General features: G+C 41.8%; 1 protein-coding gene across 3 annotated transcripts; it reads right to left on the bottom strand.

Annotated features, from left to right (window-relative positions):
• Nucleotides 1-2,924: 2,924 nt before the first annotated feature.
• FUT10 (fucosyltransferase 10) lies at nucleotides 2,925-11,344 on the bottom strand. 3 transcript variants are annotated; one of them, XM_081317033.1, is made up of 5 exons: nucleotides 10,843-11,344; nucleotides 9,237-9,518; nucleotides 6,726-7,017; nucleotides 4,731-5,566; nucleotides 2,925-3,805 (listed from the first exon to the last, which is right to left on the bottom strand). In XM_081317033.1, the coding sequence occupies exons 2-5, from the start codon at nucleotides 9,315-9,317 to the stop codon at nucleotides 3,581-3,583; spliced, it is 1,434 nt and encodes a 477-aa protein (XP_081173159.1). In that variant the 5' UTR covers nucleotides 9,318-9,518; nucleotides 10,843-11,344; the 3' UTR covers nucleotides 2,925-3,580. The 3 variants fall into 3 exon arrangements, with proteins under 3 accessions (XP_081173159.1, XP_081173160.1, XP_081173161.1); XM_081317034.1 differs by having other exon boundaries at nucleotides 9,237-9,515; nucleotides 10,839-11,344; XM_081317035.1 differs by lacking the exons at nucleotides 9,237-9,518; nucleotides 10,843-11,344 and adding an exon at nucleotides 7,417-7,437.

The following is an 11,344-nucleotide window of genomic DNA, read 5'->3' on the forward strand; positions in this document are numbered from 1 at the left end:
TTAGGATGGAATTTCTTGTACGTAATTTCAGCTGTCTTGCTATACAGAACCAAACAATGGCCAATTTTGGAGACCACAGCAGAATCTCCAACACAGAAATCAGCCTTTGCAGGGCTAATAGCAATAGCACTAGTACTTATATACCACTTCATAGTGCTTTACATCCCTCTAAGCAGTTTACAGAGTCAGCCTATTGCCCCTCAACAATCTGGGTCCTCATTTTACCCACCTTGGAAGGATGGAAGTCAACCTTCAGCTGGTAAGGATCGAACTGCTAGGAGTCGGCAGAATTAGCATGCAATACTGCATTCCAACCATTGTGCCACCACGACTAAGGGACAAACCATTCTTTCTAGCCATTATTAATCAAAGAAGTTGAAGAGAGAAGGTATTTTGGAACTAAGAAAGCCAGCAGGCCACTTTAAGGACAGAAATGAACAATGTCACCTTGCTCTATTGCCAAAGATTGAAGCTGCTGTGGTATGGGGAGGTATTCCTAACGTTTTGGACTGTGGCACTTCTTTTTGTGACCTAGTTTTTAATGTTCCTGGTTTTAAAAGTGGCTGATGGGTAAACCTTGATTAGGATATTTGTTTTCATGGCAGCATGCTAGTGCCAAATGCTAATGCATTTTTACATCCATCTATGACAGGGAATATCAAGCTGCCAAGTTTTCACTAAAACTGCTGATGCAGAGAGAATTGGCAACGTAGAGAGATGCAGCAGAAATGCCCCCCCCTTTCCTTCTTTGAGGCCTTTCCAATGAGGTTGACCAATAGCAGGTATTCTGCCTTTCCATGCAAGCGGGTAGCTGCTCGTCCTGGACAAAGCGCACAGTCAGCAGGAATGTGATCAACAGAAAAACACTTTGGGGTATGTAAGTTTATTTGTTCTTGATACTGCCAAAGCATTTGCTGCCGAGTTGTCCCCATTCTCTGTATAAGGGTGCCATCACTCTGAACAACTAACACCTACATATAGTGTCAAGCCTATGTCTGAGCCTGACTCGGAGGAAGGCATGGAGTGCTTTGTTGAGGGTGTCTGTGGATTCGGAGGACTGTAGGGAAGAGCAGACTGAGGCAGGCCAGGGCCCTTCAGGTGTGGAACAGGGAAGGCAGAGTGCAGGCGAGGAGCAAGGCCCCCCACCCACCTGAGCCTAGAGCAAGGAGAGCAGAGAGGAGGAGAGAACAATGGAGGGAGGCTCAATTGCTCGGGAGGAGAGCGTCCCGCCCCACAAGGCACACCTGGGGACTAAGATATAAGGAGACTCTGTGGGGTAGGGCATGTGCCAGGAACAAACGTGTTATCTTGAGATAGTGAATTGTGCTCTTATCTAACCTGGACACTTTGAAATCCGGACCGGTTGGTTTCCTGCTTCACAACCACAGAAGACATTTCTAAGTCTCTCTTTGCAGACTGCAGGCAAGCCGAGAGCTAAAAGGACTATTTACGTTTTTGTGTTATTTGTCTTGCCTGTGTGTGTATTTGTTGAACTCTTGCCAGCTTATGTGGGAGCTTTGGGGGAACTTGGGCAGTGATTAAAAGACTGTTTCCCTTGCCAGTTGACTGCTTTGCCTCCATTTGGGACCCTGGGTCATCACATTTAGTCTGTATCATTGCCAGCTTTATTTCTAGCAAGGGGATTTTTTTAAAAAAATTAAAAAGCCTTTTAGAATTGAGTTCGTTGAAGTTTTCCTCTGTTTGTGCATGTGCAGAGACTGCAGTATCTACATTTCTGATAGTGATGGGTCCAGCTTAAGCTGTGGATAGTTGCAGGCATTTTGTTCAATTTAGGCTTCCTTTACTGAGGCTGTACAGAAGCCTTTCTTGATATGAGGCCCTGCAGACGTGTTAAGACTTCCCATACTGTAATCCCCTGACTCCATAAAGGCTGTGGAGGTTGAGGAATTATAGAAAGCATGAAGTTTAAGCCATCTGAAGGATATCAGGTTCAAGCCAGCAGAATCCTAACTGGCTTGCTGACTCCTATGACTTTGTAATGCATGCCCGTATCAGGTTTTTTTTAAATGCATGGGCTTATTTATTTCTGTATTTAATGAAGACTTCACAATCTTAGAACCAGGAAAATTATTCAAGTGAATAACTCCAATACTAATTCAAGCTCTGTTGTTAACATCTGTCATTGTGCATCTTTTAATCCCACAGGCAACAAAGCTAAGAAAATATTCCACCTAAATATGGGTGGTAAGGAATAACGAAGTTCCATCATCTGAGATGACACTTGGGTGAGATAGTCTAAGATTTCCTTGCTATGTACTTCCTTTCGTTTTGTTCTTGCCATGGCTCTGTACAGGTAATCCTCAACTTACAAGCCCAATTGAGCCCAACATTTTTGTTGCTACGTGAAACAGTTGTAAAACAATTGTTGTTAAATGGGTTTTGCCCCATTTTACAATCTTCCTTGGCACAATCACTGCAGCTGTTAAGTTCATAACACAGTTGTTAAGTGAATGTGGCTTCCCATTGACTTTGCTTGTCAGAAGGTTGCAAAAGGGGATGATCACATGACCCTGGGACACTGCAACTGTCATAAGTATGAACCAGTTGCCCAACATCCGAATGTTGATCACATGGCCATGAGGATGCTGCAACAGTCATGTGAAAAAGGGTCATATATCACTTTTTGTCAATGTTGTTGCAACTTTGAACAATCACTAATTGAACAGTTATAAGTCAAGGACTACCCGTAGTTCTTCTTTCCACATACACACACACACAAATACACACATCTCTGCCCATTCCTTTGAACAGGACAGTTCATTACTTCAGCTACTTATAAATATGCAAGAAACATAGGAAACATGCTGGTTCTGAGTCAGAGCACTAAATTCAGTCAGACATCTTTTGTAAATGAGTTTGAATGTAAAATCTAGCAGAAACAATCAGAGGCACATGAAGAGGGAAAGGCATGGATTTTATTACATTCCTGTATTAATCTACACATGTTAAAAATGTGTCTTAGTAGTAGCAGTAAAAACATATGTTACAAGATTACTACAGTAAATAGGCCAGAGGTTCCCAACCTTTCCCGTTTGGTGGCCCGGAGTGAAAGGGAGGAGCAAGAAAATTTATGCCCGCACGCACACATGCGCAAACAGGCCACTCACTCCCCGGCAGCACTACCGCCTACATGCATGCACAAACAGCCACATGCACCCATGGCGCGCTAGTGCCCACGCAATGTTGCTGGCGGTGCTAGCACACACACCCCCGCACATTCGCAAATGGGGCCACTAGCAACCACGTGCATCTGCAAACGGGGCCACTAGCACCCTCGTGGCGGCTATCCCCCTTGCGGCATCGCTAGCACGCACTCACCAACCATTCCAGCGGCCCGGTGGTCACTAGGCCACGGACCGGTATCGGGCCGCAGCCCAAAGGTTGGGTAGCCCTGAAATAGGTCGTGATAAATAATCACTAAATACACATTTTCATACATTCAGTGGTTAATTAAAAATGCTTCCTGCTTTATTCTGAAACACTGGATTTTGCTACTAGCTTTTTCTGGTTGCTGCTTTTCCTATCTTGAGGTAAGTACTCCTTGTTGTTTTTTTTAAAACTAGTCTCTAAAAACCAGAGTCCAAAATTCCAGGGCTGTGAAATTCCTGTTGTTTTCTACCAGCTGCTGCAGTGCCCGAGCTTCTCTCTTAGATTGTTCAAAGCTTGATCTCCACACCTCCTGGAGAACAGTTCTCTGCACACCGAGAGGAGAAAAAGCAAATGCTTGAGGACTGGGGCAGCTCAGGTGGTTTGCTTCTACCTTCCATCTTCTTGGTAGCATTCCCTGATCAAAAGATAAAAAGACAATCTGTGTTCATTTGTTGTAGGGTTTGGGAGGTGCTGTAGGTGTTGGTGTTCTCCCACTTCAAATACTTTGTTCTTCTAGACCTACCATATAGAATTTAGCTTCAGTGTCTCAGGGACGGATGAACCACCTATTAGAATATTAGGCGTGAATAACCAAGACAAGAAAGCCAGCCTGATGTAGTGGTTAAGACAAGGGAGGCCATGAGTTCTAATCCTACCTTAGGCATAAAGCCAGCTGGATGACCTTGGGCCGGCAACGGCAAACCACCTCCAAGAAACTGCAGAGATTGTCTTGGAATTGTCCAGAGTCAAGAGTGCCTTGAACTCATTGAAACATACAAATGAAAAAAAACCCCCAAGAGAAAGACGTTTGCCAAGAGCAAGGATGGACACGTTTGAGGAGGAGGCAATCTTATTCTTTCTCTTCTTCTCATCTTACAAAACAAAATAAACCAGTAAAGAGGCAAGGATCCATCGCCAATGGATCTCGAAATTTACATGGATACAAAGCAAATATCAAAACAAGAGCTTACAACAACGATCCTTTGATGTATTGGTGGTATATGTCACCAGAGAAATTGTGTAGAATGTGTAAAGGTAATTTAAATGTTTTGTGAGAAATATGAACAACAAGAATGGACACCTTTGGATGTACAGTACATCCAAAAAGATGGGAGAACAGACAAAATAATGGACATGGAAGTAAGATGAAGACAATGTGCTCTAACTACTTTCTGCATTTATGGATCGCAGATTGACTCACGAAGCAGTATCTTTCTGCAGGAACTCTGTAATTCTGCAGAATTTGTTTGCCTCTGTTACACTGATTCTGCCTGAGAATCAAAAGACAGCAGTTGACTTAATGATGACAAGTCACTAAGGAGAGACATATTTATGCTTACCTTGGCTTGCCTCCTGATATTTTCCCATACCCTGGTGCACACCATGCACTCAAAGGCATCTATGTAGTTGTCCTTCATAACATCTTGCACTCCCCATGTGCGCTCTTTGATAGCAGCAAGCAATTGTTTGTTGGAAATGTCACCTTTCAACTTCCATTCAAGGTAGGCCACGTATTCCTGGTCATCTGCGTCCAAAGCTTTGATATACTGAGCCAAGTCCCTTGGGTGTGGGAAATCTGTGATGAGAATGGCACTCTTGTTGCTTGGAAGCCAGTCTTCAACAGTGGGAGAGCCATAATAAACAGGTACCACTCCCAGCTTTAATGGCCTCCAGAGTTTTTCAGTGATATAATCTTCACAGACGGAATTCTCAAAAGCCAGGATGAATTTATACTGAGCAAGTATTTTGTAAAAACTATCGCTGTCCATGGAGGATGGATTCTGGAGATGCTCTGGAAGATCTCTATTATGCAAACAAGCCCCGTAGGAATCAACTTCAATGTGCGCCATCAGCTCCTTTATGTAGCTGTCTCTGTCAGAGGGAGGGTCACAATCGGATTGTACATAGACCAGCGGCGCAAGTCTCTTCCGCAAGCTGTTCTTTTTCTGCAAAGAAACTGTGTACTTCAGGGACTTCAAGGCCTGAATACTTTCAAGATACTGGGTGGTAAGCGATAGGTGTGAGTGGCGGCTGAAAGTGGCTGTGTGGTTGAACAAAGTGATGGCAGGGGCTTGGAAAAGCTTGTAGTTGTTTTTGGGGGACTCCTCGTGAAAAAGAGCCCAGTCATGGAAACTTGCACGGGGCAAAGGTAAGCTGTGTATGCTGAAATCAGTACCTGGGTGTTGAAAAACATAGCATATTCCTTTTAATTAAATTCAGTGGACTTAGTTGCACTTTCTTCAATAATACAAATACCATTATCAAGGTAACGTGATCATCGCCAATAAAGCAGATATTCTCCAATTGTAAGAGTCATACTAATACAGTGGTGCCTTGGTACTCATTGTTAAGTGGTTCTGGGAGGTGCGATGCGTTCTAAAAACTACGAGTGCCAAACAATTTTTCCTATAAGGAATAATGTTGTGAATCACAAGGCAGCTAACATCAACTAATTCTAGCTTATGCGCCGAGCGCCAAATGAAGAATGGGTACTGGGACAAAAATTTTGCATCAAAATGCTTTCAGTACCAAATTTTATAAGTTTCCAAGCAGTTGAGTACCAAGGTACCACTGTATTAAAAAATTGGAAATTGCATCAGAATGACAGATTTGAAGGAGAACAAAAATCTACTTTGGTGGGGGGGGGAGAACAAAAAAAAACAACTAAGAGGAGGAAGAGCTCTGGAAATAACCCAATCGGGACTTAGCCTGCTCAGTGGCCATGAAATACTGACTGTTCAGGATGGAGAATAATAAATAGGAAATAGGAGAGAGGAAGGTTCTGTACAGAGAAGAGCCCTTGACATATGACCAGTGGCTTAACGACCACTTGAAATTAAGACGGGCCTCGAACGGATGCTGTACAACCCATAAAGCACTTCTGGCCATTGTAAAATGGTGCCCACCCTCCCAAGATCCCATGACCACATTTCAAACACTCAGCAGCTGTCTCGCATTTACGACTGGTTGGAGTGTCCCACAATTATGTGACCATGATTTCACGTCAATGTCTGGCATTTTTTTAAAAAAAATAATTTCTGCCCCCCCAAAAAACCCCCACCTATTCAGAAGAATGGTTTTGCACTTACAACCACATGCAAAAAATGTCACAAACTCAGGTCTAGCCACATAGGTGCTTCCTCTTATGAGCGCAGTGACCGATGACCAGAAATCCTGTCCTAATAGTAATCATAGGTCAAGGACTAAGTAAATCACTATATTCCCAGCTGGTTCCACTTTTTTCCACGTACAGAAATCCATGTGTAAATTAAACAAGAAAAGGGGGAGTAAGAGATTACTCAATAGCCCTTTCAAAACTTTAGCCATTCCCTTACCGTAAAAAAGAAAGGCTCTAGTCATAGGATTGTGTTGGTAAGTCCTGTTAATGGTAACGAAGCAAACATCCTCGCCACACTGAGCGCGCCTTCCAGACTCTCCTGTGAGTGGAGACCACCACAGCAAGATGGGATACGTGCCTTTCTGCAATTTCTTTCCTGTACTGGGGTCAAGTTTGGGTCTTTTGAAAAACAGAGGATATTTCTGTAACTCATCTTCTCTGGAAGCATCGCTTTGTGAAACTGAGTTTTGTGAGGTCAGCTGTTCAGACTTGCCCAGTTTTACAACCACCTTTTGAAAACAAAGGAAAATCAAGAGTTACAGAAGGCTTGAGAAATAAGCCATGAAACCTTGTGCGCTGATATTGATTTGAAATGGGCTTAGACTTTCTAACGAAAGCTAGTTTGGTGGAGTGACCAAGGTACCAGGCTAGAAACTGGGAGACTGTGAATCCTGGTCCTGACTTAGGTACAAAGCCAACTGGGTGGCCTTGGACCAGTCCCTCTCTCTGAGCTCTTAGGACACAGACAATGGAAAGCCACTTCTGAAATGTGCCATGAAAACTGCAGGGACTAGTCTATCACTGACTCAGAAGGAACAACCTACCCACCCACCCATACACACACACTGTTCTAACCATGTACTCAGTAAGGCTATGATAAGCATATTATTTCTGAACTGTGAACTTACTCTGTCCATGCATTGGCCATATCAGACTATCGCTCTCTAGTCTGTGAAGCTCTTTTCTTCACAGTTTCCAGAAAATCTCTAAAAGATCATTTTACTTAATCAGGCTTTCTAATGAATTCTAGCAAAATTTTGCTGCCATTAATACTGGAAGAGGGTTGATTTCTTAGTTGTACTTTTTGTTTATTCTTTTGTTCCATTTATAATTTTAAGTCTTTTGAGTGGGGCAGGCTATAAAAAAAAACAACAACCAAGCAACCAAACTTACAGAAAACAGTTTTATTCAAAAACTTCTAGGATGCTTGTTTCCTTCTGGAAGTTTTTAATAAGAGACTGGACAGCCATTTGTCTGAAATGGTATAGGGTTTCCTGCCTGAGCAGGGGGTTGGACTAGATGACCTCCAAGGTCCCTTCCAACTTTTATTATTATTATAAAAATTTTATTCACTAAACATGAACCTCAGTCAACTGAACATTCAAATTGACTGGCACTAATGGTTGACACAGGTTGCAGCCAGCATCCTAGGTATCAACAAGGTATCTCCTTAAAATGTAAGATGTTCCGAGTAGCGCAGTTTTTTGTAGCTTTGCCGGACTTGTTGCAGGAAACTGCAATTTCTTGATGTATTTTGCAAAGTTTTTGGACATCGTTCCCAGTGCCCCAATAACAATGGATATCACTGTTACACATTTCATCCATAATCGCGCAGTTTCAATATTATTATTGTATTATTGTATTACTATTATTATTATATTACTACTACTACTACTACTACTACTATTACTATATTCTAGCTTTTAGGAATTTTCCTGGTCTGTATACCATGATCTATCCTGTTCTCCAGATTCCCCATCCTTGGTGTAATATTTCTAGAGGGCTAAAAACTAACACAGAAGCTAGGAAGTCTGTTATCCCCATCTCATCTGGATTGAAGCCTACAAACAGCAGATCATAAATTTAATTTCATTATAGTACTTCATATGAAAAAAATGCAGCTTTCCACAGGACCCATTTGGAGGAATTCTGACCCATTACAGAGATACCTCTAATGTGCCTTCTCCTTTTTAACTGCATCAGCTCGGAGTCTTGCAAGAGGAACCAAGCTGTGACATTATAAGATAGAATAATTCCTGACAGCAGAACCAGAATAATGAGAATGAGCATATTTTTTTACTCATGGAAAATGACTTGCCCTGTATTTTCTACTCTGCGCATACAGGTATTCCTCGACGTATGACCATAATTGAGCCCAAAATTTCTGTTGCTAAGCGAGACGGTTGTTAAGTGAATTTTGCACCATTCTACAAGCTTTCTTGCCACGGTTGTTAAGTGAATCCATGCAGTTGTTCAGTTAGTAACACGACTGTTAAGTGAATCTGACTTTGCTTGTCAGAAGTTCGCAAAAGGTGATGACGTGATCCTGGGACACTGTAACCGTCAGAAATATGAACCAGTTGCCAAACGTCTGAAATTTGATCATGTGACCATGGGGATGCTGCAACAGTCCTGTGAAAAACGGTATAAGTCACTTTTTCCAGTGCCTTCAAACGGGCACGAAACAAATGGTTATAAATCAAGGACTACCCGCTTTGTCTTTTTACTGGTGAAAACCAAGCAGTAGTGAGAGACCAGTAGAAAGGAACAAAGATTTGGAGCATTGGGAAAGCACATAATTAAACCCAAAGCGCCAGGCTGAACCCCAAAGTTGATATGGCAATGTCCCCATTCCCTCTCCTAAAGTTTTACATTACATAGCTATTCCTTCCTCTCCTGGGGGCATTTCTGAATATATTCTCAGCTCCATCCCAAGTATCTTTGGTACCTGGAAAGCGATCAGGAGAAAAAAGAAAGCCATAAAGCAGAAGCAAGATGCCCAAAATCTTTTCTTCTTAATTCTTTTCATGCCTTATGATCAGGCATACAAAGTTTGGGACTCAGGGATCCTTAACATGTCCAATAATTGGTCCAATGTATTCTCCCTAGAAATCCTTGTTCTTCTCGATTGTGGTTATTGGTGGGAGAAGTGGCAGCAAACCTGAGTTGATCCTCGACCTTATATTACTGTAGCTTCCTCAGTCAGGGATTCCTTGGAATTAATGCACTGCTAAATGAAAAGATAGAGTTCAGAAATACATTCTTCAACCTATGTTGGCGTAAGTGCTAGGAATCAGTCCCCAGTCTTCCTGATATATGTGTATGATCACATCCTCACCAAAAACTTTTGAGACCCACATAAACCAAGAGTTAGCAACACTGTGCTTGGGTACTATGGCACATGTGTCCCTCCCCAGGTGGGACCCACAGGACCCCAACATTAAATACAAATTATGTAAGACCCAAAGCTTTTGAGACTGCCAAATCTCTAGAATATTAGCAGGCCAAGCCTGTCCTAATTTTAATTTAATTTAATTTGAAGATATTTAGCAATAGTGGATTACAAGCCACAAATTGGGAACTATTGTTCTACATTGTATTTCCCTTCATCTGTAACAAGGACAATGTGTTCTTTAGTATATGAAAATTTAAGTAGGCTAGAATAAGATTTCACATATGGAATTTAGCTAATTTTGTCTTTTTGCAGAAAATAAGGTATTCAGTAATTATTGTAAATCTTTTGAGGCAGTGAACAGCAGCAATATGCTTTGTTCTATAGAGTAGATACAATAATGCTACATAATATATGCAAATTCACATTCATTTGCATCACAAAATTTGCATAATTGTAGGAACTGATCTGAGGCATCTATAATTTTCTTTTTTAAAGCAAAGAACACACATCTAAGATACAATTTCTAAGGCCTAATGGAAGTGTAACAAGACAATTATAGAATCTCTTTCCCAGAAGTCTTAAGGATAATATTAGCACTAATGTTTTATCAAGGTTTGTAAGGTTTTTCCTTGAAAGGTGAAGAGAGGATTGGTCTGAATAGAAAACCCTTCCAGGAACAACTTTGCCTTTGCAAAAAAAAAATAAAGTCGTTTTTTCTTCTCCCTTTAAATAATACTGAAGAAACGTTAAAACAACTAACAGGAGCTTTAAACTGCATGCTATTGTAAAAGCTTTTGCTATATAGGAAAATAAACAAAAATTTAAAAATTAAAAGAAAGGGGGAAATGGTTGTGCTAAAATAGGCCCAAAGTTTTTCTTTTCTTCTTTTGTTAAAACATGAGAGGCGGGGCTGTAACGTTACATTGGTACTTTTAGTTCAGAAGAGTTAATGTTACGTTTCCCTTTTATTTGTTACGTTTGGGCTCGTTTCCAACTGCAGATGCCTCACTGCATCGCAGAACTCGAGACCAAAAGTGAACCGAATAAGGACAGTCTTTCTTTTAAAGATCTACAGGCGCCTTTTTATGCCTTTTGCAGATGTACAAAACCAACAGGAAAACTATCGCAAATGCTTCCCATACGAAATAAAGATACTCACCCAAGTCCCCGTTCTTCTTCCTGGTTGTGGCGAGGCGCTTTTTTTTACTTTCAATTTGTGCCTCTACTTCCCTTGGGTCGACAGTAAAGTCTGCAGCGGATCGCAGCGCTCCTCTCCCAATAACATCCCTACGGAGGATCAATTAGGAGAAGCAGATCCCGGGATCCGCCTTCCAGAGTTCTCCGAATCCCACTTTGGAAAACAACGTTCCTGGGTTTGTGTGAAGGAAAGTTGGTTTGATCACGCTCATCGTGGCATCGTTTCAATGGAGACAACCCATCTCTTTCCGAACGTCCCGACCGAAAGGATCTCCGTCAAAATGAGGGGGTGGGGGTAAATTTGGCAGCTAATTTATGCGGTTTCTAGGGGAAGGTTTTGAGCTTCCCATTTGGGGAGCGCATTTTTTAAAAAAATAAATAAATAAAATAGCGATCGCGGTTTCGACAGCCGTTTGCAATGCGCTTGCCAACTCGCTTTTTAGCATAATGCAGCAGTCAGAGCT

The sequence above is a fragment of the Vipera berus genome (assembly GCF_964194415.1).
Source record: "Vipera berus genome assembly, chromosome: 2".
Lineage (NCBI taxonomy): Eukaryota > Metazoa > Chordata > Lepidosauria > Squamata > Viperidae > Vipera > Vipera berus.